The 14,573-nt window shown below is 37.4% G+C and overlaps 1 protein-coding gene across 1 annotated transcript; it reads right to left on the bottom strand.

Moving 5' to 3' along the window:
• Nucleotides 1-1,304: 1,304 nt before the first annotated feature.
• On the bottom strand, nucleotides 1,305-6,021 carry LOC126766180 (uncharacterized). Its single transcript, XM_050484072.1, is given in 7 exon segments — nucleotides 1,305-1,883; nucleotides 1,957-2,145; nucleotides 2,234-2,987; nucleotides 3,078-3,342; nucleotides 3,418-3,559; nucleotides 3,665-3,835; nucleotides 3,838-6,021. Coding segments are annotated over 5 exon segments (639 nt in total). The 5' UTR covers nucleotides 3,892-6,021; the 3' UTR covers nucleotides 1,305-1,883; nucleotides 1,957-2,145; nucleotides 2,234-2,980.
• Nucleotides 6,022-14,573: the final 8,552 nt, after the last annotated feature.

Below are 14,573 nucleotides of genomic sequence, written 5' to 3'. Positions count from 1 at the left end.
TAAATTTTTTGAGCAGAATCTGATTTGACTTTAATTATTGAAACTTTATTGATTTATTATGTGTTAACTTGTATAATACAACACATTAGGCTTACTTGAATTGTAACAAGGATGTAGAAGATCGCAGAGTTTAGGATAATAGATTTTTCTGCTGCCCTCTACTTCTTTTTTTACCATAGGAATACGAAGATATTTGTGATTTTGATTTTCTGATTTCGTTAGTATTTCAATTTACTTGCTCTACAGTATCATATTTTGCACGAAACCTAAAATGTTGTATTGGAATTATATTATTTTCATGGACGAAAGGATAAATTTTTGATTGGTGAGAATACAGCTATGTTAAGGCTTCACCGGGTTTATATATCATGATTTCCGACTTTTTCCACGAACTCGGTAGTATCTGATTTCGAGAACTGATTGTGTTCTGATCTGATCTGTGATAAGCTACAGCTCTTCTGTCACCGTTTTATGCAATTCCTTAGGGGGAGGATACAATCATATTTGAGTTGAGCAATGCATCCAGATTTACTTTCAATATAAAACTATTTAGAATTTCATCAGCCTATGAAATTAAACGATAGGGGTGGGCTTTAGTATACCATCTCACGATTTCAGGGTTAAAAGTGGCACTGTTGGATAGATGAGATTCCCGAAAACTTATAGTTTTCGAGACATTTGAAGTTGAAAACTTCATGTATTTAAAGTACGTATTATTTCGATTCAAAGTGTATTTTACATTTATATTGTTCATTTTTATATACATACTCTTACATTTCACTAGTTCGTTTATACAAATTTATTTCACATTATAAAGTGAAAAAGAGCATTTATTCAATATTTAACTTTTCATTGCTATTTAAAAAACGGCTGTATACTGTGCAGTGTCAGCTTATCGACATCTTTTGTAAAAAACTGAAAGAAATAAAGAAAAACAGATATGTATGTGTATATGTATATGGTTATTATATACATTCTTAATCTGGGGAATCTCTTCTGCCAAACAATCCCACTTTTAACCCTGAAATTATGGGATGGTACACTAAAGTTCCCCAACGACAGTGTTGAAATTAGTAGGTTCTTATTTTGTACATAATTTACAATAATAGTTCAGGATGGAAAGAGCGCGAGCGGAATCGATTTTTGACTTTGGAATTGACTTCTAGTTTTTCGATTCTGGAAGTCAATTAATCAACCCCCATAGTCGACTTTTGTGACTTAAGTTGACATTTTATAAATTAAGCAACTCCTACACGAAATTCGTTAGATATATCAATATTTTATTAAATATTTTTTTAGTTTTTAACATATTATAAAAAGTACTTTATGATTTCATCGCATACATTTTGGTATTGGATAATAAATTTGCTTTTTTTTTAATTAAAAAACAAATAATTTAAAAATAAATAACTACGAAAACCACATTTCTTCGCCGATTGATCTTAAAAATATTAGCTCATTAATGTGCTGAGGTGATAAGCGACTCCTCAACTGATTTGCGATAAGTCCTGCATGTGAAAATAATCGCTCACAGGGTACAGACGTTGCAACTATTGGCAAGTACTTTTTAGCTACATTCCATAGATACGGATATTCATATTTCATACTTTCCCACACAGTGAACGGATTAGGATTTTGTTTCTGATTGACAGCCGGGCGTGTCACATATTGTCGTAATTGTATTGGTAATCCTCCAGCCTCATCAGAATCTGCAAGATTGGAACTACAACTCACAGTGTTATCAAAATAAGACCATAAATCATCATTGTCATCGTTCGTTTTCTGAGATTCCGGACCTTGAATAGCTAATATCTCATCTTGAGGGTTAATATTTGCCACCGTTGCTGCCAATGCTAATTTTCGTTCTGTCTTGACTAGATCAGCTACACAAAAAATTATATTAAGATTAAACTAAACCATAGAAATAATCAAATAATGTTTGCATAATCAACCTACATTAGTTACCGCTCGTGCAGAATTCCGAATACTTTGAAAACCAAACTTTTTATAACGAGGATCAACCAATGTTGCACAAGCGTACAGTTTTACAGATTCAATATTGCCGTATTTTGTTTCGATGTCTTGAACCATTCTCTTTTTTAAATGTCGCCCAATTAAAGTTTCTGGCGTTAACTCTTCAATCTTCTGTAAAATATAAAATCAATTCATTCAATAAAAATTCAAAACAAGGTAATATTGCAATAGCTTTGCTAGTTTAATAATGGGAACTTACTTTTCTAAGACTTGAAATCAAAGGAATGCACTTGCTCAATGTTACACATTTCTCAAAACAAACTTCTTGAGTTATTTGCAAGAGAGGTTTTAAGATGTCACGAACTTCTACTAACGCATCGATTTCCTCACCTGTGATCATGTTAGGTGGCTTCACTTTCGAAGATTTGTCCATCTTCACTTGTAAAAGCACTTTACTGACATGATCAGCAAGCACAATGAAACGGTCAACCATTTCAAAACAGGAGTTCCATCTCGTTCGCACTTCCTGAATTAATTTCAGACGAGAATTTTCAGGCTTGTCCTTCTGTAATTTCAGAAGCTCTGTAGTCGCTCTTTCACTTTGTCGAAAGAATGTGACAATTTGTTTAACTTTTGACAATAGCTCACGCAATGACGATTGCTCAGTATGATCTGTAATTAAGTCTTCAAGATTGTCAATAGCATCATTTTCATCAGCGAGTCGGAAACTTGATTTTGAGATTCAGATGCAGGTGGAGTAATATTAACTTCGATAAGGCGCTGATCAATATTTTTATTACATGTCCAAAAACATGAAATGTGTTTCCCATCGCCGAACTCACTTTTAATAGCTCCTTTGATGTTTGCGCCCCCGTCTGAAACGAATGCTGCTATTTTACTATCATCAAGACCCCAGTCATTGCATATATTTCTTAATTTCAAGCTCAAATTTTCTATTGTTTTCCTCTCTTCCATGAGATAAGCGCCCAGCTCAACAGTCTTCATCTCAGTTTCTGTGAAGAAAGGTTAATATGTCAGTAAAGTTAGATATTTGAAGTTAAAGCTGACTGTAATGATTTTTGAAAATAAAATCAGTAACTGACCTTTCAGATAGTGAACTGTTAAGCCAAGATAGCTTTTCATTGTGTGTTGTCTGTCGCAGTTCAAGTTTTATTTTATTCGACAAATCTTGATATTTACGACTTATAGCATTAGTTATAGTTGGCTCACAGGGTATGTGATACAACGGTTGCAGTGTTTTAATAAATTTTCTGAATCCTGGTCTTTCTGTGGTACACAGAGGCTTATTATCAACAGCGATCATTCGTAAAAGAGCTGTGGTAGCTTGATCATATCTACGTCCACCAGCTAGGAAACAATGAAAATGCATGATAGAAGAAATTAATAAGATTAACGTTGTTTCCTAATTTAAGTCACTACTACCTGAAAAAGAATTAGCATTGTTTATACAACGATCCATAGGACCTTGGACCTGAGATTGTACTGTGGTATTTTCTTGAACAGATGACTTAGTTTGAGGTACCAAAGCAACCGATGGAACAGATGATTCGACAGCGACTAAAATCTAAAAACAAACATGATTAAGTTAGTATCAATATAAAAAATTAAATTGTCTGTGGAGAGGAATAGTTTATGCACAAACTTTAAAAAGTTCTTCAAAAGCACTTACTTTTTTAGGCTGAACTTCGAAATCATTGTGACTGTCATTCAATCTTTTCTGAGTTTGTTTTTCATTACTTGACGGAGGAACAATCTTGTGAGCACATTGTAAGTGCTTCATCATTGTTGATGTGCTTTTATTAAACAAAAACTGTTTATGACATAAATCACACTTTACTTAACTTTACTGCCATTGTTAACTTTTGTGCAATAGGCCCATATCAAACTGGGAGCCATGATAAAGAATTGTTCAATACATCAATTACAGGCCGCAATATAAACATTATATTGTTATAGTCCAATCAGAAAGAGGCTATTTATAAGGAACACTTCGATTGGTACTTTGTATTGTGCTTTTAAAAGTAATCTTATAGTGATTATCTTAATTCGTCAACTGTCAAAATCATCGAGTAAAAGTTGATTTTAATCGATTCAAGACAGGCTTTCAGTTATTCATTTACACATTTCTGTTGATTTTTTTTTATCAGTAACACCGGCGCATTTTTGATAAAAAACATGAAAAACCTTATTAAACAATCACGGTCAGATATTATGGCACCACTGTTGTAAATTCGAATGGGCTCTATTGAGTCATGCACTGATCGTTTTAGAGTTATCGATACTCTTGATATTCGAGTCTAAACTATAATCGACAACACCCCGGAGTTGGACCGACCAAGGTTATTTTTTTGAATCAGTGCAGAAAAAAATTCGACACAAAAGAACTATGAACACCTCGGTGTTAGACCGACCAGGGTTATTTTTTTTAAATACTCATATTAAGTACGAATATCGAGAGTTTCAAGTAACGGGTGAAATTTTTTTTCTGTAAAGTACTTCTCACTTGTATCAATTCTCGTTCAGTCTCGAATATCGAGAGAAAGAAACCAGACCATATGAAGTAACTATCTTATACATATGTGCATAAACACATAAGGTTGAGTGATGGAGTCATGTGTAGAAATTCACACAAGTGCGGAAAGTTCTCTGATTGCCATTCACTTTGGAGCGGTCAGAAACATTACTTTACATATGGCTCAAACATCTCACGACATCCGGTTTTTTACCAAGTATCCTCTGGGTAGCCAAAAATCATCCGTTCGAAGGCGAGCTAAAAGAAGAAGCTGAAACATCACGGCCACGTAAAAAACACTACTAATGAAAAGTAAAAAGCAGCCTCGGAAGAGAAACCCGTTTTTGATGACGACCATGGCAAACGCACTAAGAATAACGATTTGAGGACATTCACGTGGAATGTCCGGTGTCTTATTTGCGAAGGTGCCGCTGCCCAGCTGCTTGATGTCGTCGTGAAAATAAAGGCTGACATCACCGCCGTCCAAGAAATGCGATGGACGGGACAAGGACTGCGGCCAATCGTCGCGCATGCTTTCGTCCGATCATATTCTAAAAGAAGCTAATGAATGATCCTTATCAGTTCTTTGCCGACGTGTTTCAATAGCTCGGCCGACAATCCATTGTCGCCTCTTTGTTGTTCTTCAGACGGGTAAGTGCTATTCGAACTTATTCATGGTCGGGCGATGGAACGTTTGCTCGATCGTCATCCATTGAGGAATCGGGTTCGCCATCTAATGGGGTTATGCCTTCACTGCCATTGAGCAGCGTAGAGAAGTACAATCCTGTATATCCTCCTTAATTTTACGTTGCTCTGAGCATCAGTTTTTAGTTCACCTCTGTGGGTTCTACGAGAGTATGCCTCGGTCTTGAAACCTTCTGTAAGCCGCCGCATTTTTTCGTAGAACTTTCGAGCATTACCCCTGTCAGCCAGCTTATGAAGCTCTTCATACTCACGCATTTCGGCCTCTTTCTTTTTCTGTCTGTAAATGCGTCTCGCTTCCTTCTTCAGCTCTCGGTATCTATCCAATCTCGATCGTGGTCGATTGTAACGTTGCGAGGTAGGCAGTCTTCTTTCTCTCCGCTGCGACACGGTACTCCTCATCGTACCAACTATTCTTTTGTATTTTCCAAAAACCAATGGTTTCGTTTGCAGCTTTGAGGAAGGAGCTTGAAATGTCGTCCCACATTTCGCTTATACCGAGTCGCTGGTGAGTGCTCTCAGGAAAAAAGAGCGCAGGTCGAGTAGAAAATCGTTTGGATGTCTCTAATGATTGCAACTTTTCGAGGATGAACCTTCCTTTTTTTGCTGCACTGTTGCGGGTGCATATCTTGACTACAACAAGTAGTGATCCAAGTCAATGTTAGGACCTCGGAGTGTACGCACATCTAAAACTCGTGTCTTACGTCTATGACAACATGAGCTATCTGGTTTGTGGCTTTCAGATCCGGAGACAGCCAGGTAGCTTGATGTATTTTCTTGTGCTGGAATGTAGTACTACAGATAACCATATTTTGGGCCCGGCGAAGTCAATCAGCCTCAACTCATTTGGGGATGTTTGCTCTCTCTGCTCTCATAGATGCGCTCCAAGCGCTCATAGAAGACAGCATTGATTACATCCTCCTTCTCTTTCGTCAGAGTGTGAGCATACTTCAACGATATGTTGAGGAGCTTCGCTTTGATGTGGATTATAACTAGACGTTCATCCATTAAAGTCGGCCAGCATGATTTTGATATCCTTGCGGGGATATCGTGGGTGCACTCCAAGCGCTCATAGAAGACATCATTAGTTACTTCGTCCTTTTCTTCCGTCAGGATGCGAGCGCAATTCAACGATATGTTGCAGAACTTCACTTTGAATCGGATTGTGGCTAGACGTTCATCCACCGGGTGACAGTACTCGAAGACGGAGTCTCTCTCCCATCACGAATCCCACACCGAATTTGCGCTCTTTTCTATGGCCACTGTAGTAAATGCCACAAGGACCAACTCTCCTCAGTCCTTGTCCCGTCCATCACATTTCTTGGACGGCAGTGATGTCAGCCTTTATTCTCACAAGGACATCAACCAGCGGGGCAGCGGCACCTTCCCAATTAAGGGACCGGACTTTCCAGGTGCATGCCCTCAATGTGCCCTATTTCGTTTGCCATGGTCGTCATCAAAATGGGGGTCTCTCATCCGAGGCAGGTTGTTATTTTTCATTGGAGGGGTTTTTTACGTGGCGGGTTTCAAACCCAGCGAACAACCCGTTGTAGAGGATGTTTCGCCTTCTCACCTTAGCTCACCTTCAAACGGATGTTCTTAGGCTACCCAGAGGATACTTCTTGGTTAAAGGCCGGAAGACGTGAGCTACTAGAGCCATACATATGTAAAAGAATCGTTTCTGGCCACTCCCAAATGAATGGCGATTAGTGAGCTTTTCTCACTTACGTAAACTTCTACACATGGATCCATTCCCCACTATAGCTTGGCTTACATATTGGTAAATTTTTCTACGCTGAGGATTTGTGCAATGCAATGGGTTTTGTCTCATTTTTTAAATTGGTTTCTCTTGCATATAATAGTATCATCTACTTCAACGTTATCGTTTTGGGATATGAAAAAATTGGTGAGTTCTAAGTAAACTCGTTTAAGGTGTTTTACAGTTGAACGTATGGTAATATTATTGTAAATATTATCTTCGGTTTTTGGTAGTGAAATTACATATAAAAGAAGTGAGTTTTTAATGGCCATAAAGGGTTTTGCTCATTTGTAATATTTCAGTTTGAGAGAGAATATTTGCTAAATCTTCCTTATTTAGAATTTGAGAATGAACGATCCCTTGTTTTTCAAATTGGGTTGCCATTATAATTTTTGCAATTTCGTCTTTTACTAACCTATTACATAATGTTTGTACGAATAGTTCTTTATTTTTCTTACTTATTTCATCTACAATCGAATTATAACTTTCTCTTTCTTTTGTTATTTGTCTTGCAAAGGTATGGGTTTGTGGTATACTGTACGTTTTTGTTTTCGGTCAGTTCATGTGTTGTGGAAAGTATTCGGTCCCAGTCAGTGACTTCGGGATTTCCTGCTAACCATTTCCAAGCAGGTCCTATCCAGTTGATTGATATCTTTTGAATGTTTGCGTTTTTTGTTCGCAGTTGACTTAATAAGCTATCTATCTCGGAAAGTTTTTTTTTTTATTATTTTATTTATTGTATCTGGTTTTTCTTAAAGCCTAACAATAAGTACTAAAATCTTAAATCTATTTAAAAACTAGACAGACTCAAGTAAGTTATTGAGGTGTTTTGGTGATACGTCGCTCTTTAATAAGCAGGCATATCTCTTCTTTTAAGTCGTGTTTAATCGCAGGAATGTACCAAGGCATTAGCCAAAGGGTTTGGGTGATCTCGGAGTTTAGATATATATTTAATTCTGCTGCCTTCTACTTCTTTTTTTACCATAGGAATACCAAGGTCTTTATGGATATTTTCGTTACGCATGTACCATGGTGAACACGTGATTGTTCTAAGCATTTTTGATTGGAACCTTTGTATTAGATCAATTTTAGTTGCACAGGTCGTACCCCACAGTTGAATGCCATACATCCAAATCAGCTTTATGACCGCATTATATTAAAGCACTTTGTTGTCTAGGCTAAGTTTGGAGTTTTTATTTAAAAGCCAGTTTAAATTTGCAGCTCTAATCTTCATACATGGTATTTTACTAGAGATATCTATCTAGGTGAATACCAAGATATGTTACTTCGTTCGCTTGGGGTACTAAAATATTGTTTATTTTTACTGCCGGTCACATCCTTGGTCTTAGCGAAAATGTAATATGCTTACACTTCTGTTCAATCACATTTATACGCCAGTTCGCTAGCCACTCTTTGACAGAACTTAAATGCTTCGCTAATATTCGTGATGCTAAAATGTGGCATTTGTTTCGGCTCACTATAGCTGTGTCATCCGCAAAAGTTGAAGTTAATACATTATTAGCTGTTGGAAGATCTGCTGTATATATGATGTATAGTGTTGGGCCTAAAACACTGCCCTGGGGTACACCAGCCCTTAACTGTCGTTCATCAAATATGAAATCTCCCACTTTTACCATAAATTTTCTATTTTTTAAGTAAGACTCCAAGGTTTTATATAATTCTAAAGGTAGAATTTTTTTAATCTTATATAAAAGACCTTCGTGCCACACCTTATCAAACGCCTGGGATACATCTAGAAATATTGCTGAACAGTACTCCCTGTGCTCAAATGCTTTCCTTATCTCGTTAGTAATTCTATTTACTTGCTCTATTGTGCCATGTTTCGCACGAAATCTGAATTGATGCATTGGTATTGTGTTATTTACGTGGAGGAAAGGAGACATCTTTGATAGTAATACTTTTTCAAATACTTTTGAAAGACAGGGTAGAAGACTGATTGGTCTGTATGAAGACGGCTGTGTTAAGTCTTTCCCAGGTTTATCTATCAGGATAATCTGCGACTTTTTCTATGAAATTGGATAGTATCCGAAACTACAGCAATAATTGGTAACTCAACTAGCATTTTTTGGGAAATTTTATCATGTCCCGGCGACTTTTTTGGATTAAGTTCTTTGATGATACCAATAATTTCAGAAGGTGAAGTCATAAGAGACTCGAGCGACTCTTTAGCTGTGTGATGTAAGATTGACAGCTTAAAGTTGTTCTTTGGCAAATTGGGTTGAAATACCTTTTCTAGGTGATTTGCAAAGCAATTAGCCTTTTCCTCGTCACTTCGGGCCCAATTTCCACCCAAGTCTCGTATAGGCATGTTGGAGTCAGTTGGTGGCTTCATGGACTTTTGGGCTTTCCAAAGGGAATTTTGCTGGTTTGAGGTTGGACACAGCTTCTTTATATACATTTCGGTGTTGAATTCTTCCTCACTTTTAAGCGCTTTTTTCAATTTACGTACAGCAGATTTTAATTGAAGCTGAGTGGAAGGGAAACGATTTATCTGCCATTCACGTCTTGCACGCCTCTTTTCATTTACAAGCATTTCTATTTCTCTATTAGAGATTTTCCTGAAACCAAGCGGCTTATAGCTTTTGTTTGGTGTTGCTAAGACAGCTGCGCTGGTTATTACATCATTGACTTCTCTTATACTTTCGTCAATATCTCTTCCTGTATTTATTTTGTACTCAATATTAATGTGGCTACTGACGTATTTTTTATATTTTAGCCAATTTATATTATACGAAGTTAGACCCACTTTTGGATTAACGAATATGGGTTGTTCACATAACTTTATTAGTACAGGAGGGTGATCAGAAGATAGATCAGTACATGTATCAGCTGTTATGCGCGATTTATCTATATTTTTGATTACAGCAAAATCAATTAAATCTGGTATTTTCTTACGATCACTAGGCTAATATGTCGGCATACCAAGAGATATTATTTCAAGGTTATTGTGCCTATTTATAACAGTTTGATGCAGCTGTCGTCCTTTCGGATTAATAAGACGTGAGCCCCAGTACGTGTGTTTTGCGTTGTAATCTCCACCTGCTAGAAATCTTTGACCTAGTGTTCCAAAAAAGTCGTTAAATTCGATTTCTGTGATTTTAAAACGAGGTGGACAGAATATAGCCGTAAGGTTTAAGTCACAACCCCGATTTTTTAGTGATATTGTTGTAGCTTGTAACTGTGGTGAAGCATGAGATTTTAGAGCATAGTGGTTTAAACGTTTTAAAGTTGATGTGAAAATAAAATACTTGATTTACTATACTCTTATACTCGTGGTATATTCTACTGTATTCAAATTGAAAGGTGACTTTTTAATTTATACTTCGCGTGTTTTTCTAATCGGTTTTTTCTGTAAGTTGGTAGTACTTAGTTAGTGACATCTATGCTAAATTTCACGTCAAAATATTCATTAGTATTTGAGGTACGCGTCGTTTTGTTAGGCTATAAAAGTAAATTCTTCGATTTATACTATGTCAATGAAATATCGTGCCGCAACCACCGCATTCGCCTGATTTACCTTCGTGTAACTTCTGGCTATTCACATGACCACTCCGAGAACACCGTTTTGACTCAATTTAGGATCTAAATCTAAGAAGGCTCTGATGACCATCACGACGGAGGATTTTTCCAAGTGCTATGATGACTGGAAAATTCGTTGGCATAAGTGTATTGCAGCGGAAGGGGATAACTTTGAAGGAGATGAAATTGAAAAAATACACTTTTCAATTAGTTCACAGTAGTAGTAGGTATGTCTGACGTCGTTGGAAAGCGGGCTGTCGTACTTGTAGGTGTCTACCGTTACAGTTGTCCAGTATAGTTAGAGTCTAAAGAATAGATGTCAGCCAGTTTTTGATTTATGAATCTTTCAGTTATTTTTAGTAGTTATTGTGACGGTATTGTCTTTAGCGGCAGTTTCTTTCAAAAAAAAAATGGGTTTGGTTTTACCTTTAATTTGTAATTGTATGTGGTTCGTACTTCCTTATTTTTCGTCTACATATTTTGTTGTGATAATTTTTGGTTTCTGGCTATTTCATTTCGAAGGTTAGAACTAACTATTTCCCTATAGTTTGTTAAATCTTGGTAATTAATTCTCTGTGTTCTTCCAAAGATAAATATGGTTATCTGCAGATTTCATTCCAGCGCAAGAAAATACATCACGCTACCTGGCTGTCACCGGATCGAAAAGCCACCAACCAGATCGATGATGTTGTGGTAGATGGAGGACACGACTCCAGTGTTTTAGATGTGCGTGCACCCCGAGTCCCCAACATCGACTCGGAGCACTACCTTGTTACAGCCAAGATTCGCTCCCGCCTCTGTGCAGCAAAAAACGCATATCAACAAACACAAGGAAGGTTCGACGTCGAAAAGTTGCAATCACAACAGAGAGCCGAGCGATTCTCTATTCGACTTGCACTCCTGCTCTCTGAAAGCACTCGTCAACAGCTCAGTATAAAGGCACTGTGGTACGGAATTTCAAACTCCTTATGTATAGCTGCAACCTAAACCATTGCTTTTCGGAAAATGCAAAAGAACAGCTGGTACGATGAGGAGTGTCGTGACGCAGCGGAGAGAAAACAGACTGCCTCGAAAATTCGACCAACAAATGCGGCAGCTTACAGAAGGTTTCAAGACCGGAGCATACTCCTGTAGAACCCCCAAAGGTGATCTAGTCCCCGATGCCCAGAGCATACTTAAATTATGGAGGGAACACTTCTCCAGCCTGCTGAATGGCAGTGAACGTACAACGCCAGGAGAAGGCGAACCCGATTCCCCAATCGATGATGATGGAGCAGATGTTCCATTGCCCGACCATGAAGAAGTTCTAATAGCAATTACCCACCTGATGAACAATAAAGCGGCGGGGGCCGATGGTTTGCCTGCCGAGCTATTCAAACACGGCAGCGAAGAAATGATAAGGAGCATGCCGGACGAAAGCATGCCCAACGATTGGAATTTAAGTATGCTCTGCCCAATGCACAAAAAGGGAGACCCCACAGTCTGCGCCAACTAACGTGAGATATGCCTTCTCAACATCTTGTATAAGGTCCTATCGACCGTATTGTGAGAAAGATGAAAGCCCACCGTCAACAAACTGATTGGACCTTATCAGTGTGGCTTTAGACCTGGCAAATCAACAACCGACCAGATGTTCACCATGCGCCAAATTTAGGAAAAGCTAGTGAAAGTAGAATCGACACACACCACCTCTTCGTAGATTTCAAAGCTGCTTTCGAAAGCACGAAAAGGAGCTGCCTTTATGCCGCGATGTCTGAATTTGGTATCCCCGCAGAACGTATACGGTGTAACGCACGACGTGACCAAGTCAGCGTAGCCGCTGTCTCTTGATTCACTGAGCTATGTATGTCAATGTCATATATGTAGCTTGCACAGCTTATCGTTCCATCGAATGCGATATTCGCCGTGGCCGACGCGCAAAAGACCATAAATCTTTCGCAGAACCTTTCTCTCGAAAGCTCATAACATCGACTCATAATTTTCTTAATGTAGTATACATGCTGTAATAATGAAATGTATTTCTCTTGGATTTTAATTCCATTGGTTATGTTTGGGCTTAGAACGCTTTTCAAGATTTTACTTAGGCTTTCCTTATTGTAAACTTCCCATCTAATGCAGAGTCGGTGGAACTTTGGATGAGGTTCTTCATGTATAAATTCTCCCTTTCCTTCTGTAAATATAATTTGATGTTTGAATACGATTAATGCAGCTTCACTTTGAGTTATTCTCTTCTGCGTTATGTTGTGAATTTTCATCTGTGGATGTTAGCGTATTAACTTCTATTGGCAGCCATGATAACGCATCGTTGACTACGTTTGTTTTCCCGGTTTATAAAAGAGTTTACAATTATATTCTTGCTTATATCTTATATTATTATTCATATCCTTGCTTTCGACCTGTTTAACTTGGCATTCTTATTACTGTTGCTTAATGCAAACGTCAATGGATGGTGATCAGTAAGGATTTTTATTTCTTTAGCTCCATACAAGTAAGTCCTTAATATGTCGAGGGTTCCTACTATTTCTTTCCCTATTGTGGAGTAATTCTCCTCGTCTTTGTTGAAGGATCTAGATATGTAAGTTATGGGTCTGTCTTGACCGATTATCCCTTGTGAAAGACTGCTCCAATTGAGGTATTGGAAGCCTTTGTGGTCAGAATAAAAAGTTTATTGAAGTCTGGGAATACCAGAATTTCAGAAGACGTAAGCAAATATTTTATATCATTAAATGATTTTAAGCCTTCCTCTGCTAGTGTAATCTATATCCGTTTGGATTGACTTGCTTTTATTTAAGCATTTTCACCTCTAGTTAAATTGGTAATTGGCTTGACAACTTTGCAAATTCTTTTATAAATCTCCTATAATATGATGCTAAACCCAGGAAAGCTTTTAATTCCTTAGTTAGCAGGTGCAGGAATTTGTGTATTAGCGGATATTTTTTCAGGATCTGGCAAAATACCTTCTCCCGTAACGATATGACCTAAAAAGTTTAATTCTGTTCTGTAGGTTACCTTCTCCCGTAACGATATGACCTAAAAAGTTTAATTCTGTTCTAAAAAATTTAGATTTTTCCAGATTGACTTTTATATTTGGTTTATTCAAGAGAGTGAACAGCTCTTCAGTGTTTTGTAAAAGTTCTTCTTTAGATTTCCTTATTATTATAATGTCGTCGATAAGCGTTTTGAAGACATCATTGATCATTCTTTGAAAAATGGAAGGGGCATTTTTAAGACCGTAAACCTAGTAAATTCATATTTACCATTGGCTGTAGAAAAGGTTGTTTTTTCTATGTCCCTTTCCTTCATCCTGATTTGGTGGAATCCGGATGTTAGGTCTATTGTAGTAAAATACTTACAGTCGCCTAAGTAAGCGAGTGATGTTTATATCAGGTATTGAATAGGAATCAGGTATTGTTATTGCATTGAGTCGTTTAAAATCTACAATTACTCTGTACTGTTTTCTCCTGATGAACCTGGTTTTATAGGAACAATCCACAATGGGGAGTTGTGTAGAGATTCTGTTATTTGTTTTTCTACTTCGCCCCGTAAGTTGGTTGGGTAAGGATATGATTTTGTATATATCGGTTCTTCACTTGTTGTTTTAATTTCTACTAATACACTTGTGTCGATTGTTCCGCTGTCGGAGACTGGTCCGAAAAGTTCCGAATATTTATTTATCATTTCCTCAAGTTTATGTCCATAGGGGGTTTCTTGAGTATTATTTACTTGTTTAGAGATATTTTGTTTTAGTGGCAGTAGCACATCCTTAAGGGTTATTATGTCATTTTTCCTATTTATGGTCCCAATTTCTTGAGGATATCATCACCAAGGATGCCATCAAAGTATTTTAAATTAGGTAACATTAAGGAATCAAAATTATTTGGTATACCTATACTTCCAAAAACTGGTCCACATAGTTTATGGGTTATATTTACTTCAGCTGCGGCTGAGTGAAACTTAAAAGGATACTCAATTTTTTTTGAATTTTTTGAAAGTTCTTCGGAGACAAAGTTTTTATTAGCTCTCGTATCTACAAGGAACTTGACAATATCGCCGTTTTTAAAGTTA

Source organism: Bactrocera neohumeralis, unplaced genomic scaffold (assembly GCF_024586455.1).
Source record: "Bactrocera neohumeralis isolate Rockhampton unplaced genomic scaffold, APGP_CSIRO_Bneo_wtdbg2-racon-allhic-juicebox.fasta_v2 cluster11, whole genome shotgun sequence".
Taxonomy (NCBI): Eukaryota; Metazoa; Arthropoda; class Insecta; order Diptera; family Tephritidae; genus Bactrocera; species Bactrocera neohumeralis.
Note: the sequence above shows the minus strand (reverse complement) of the source record. Positions and strands in the feature narration are given on the sequence as shown.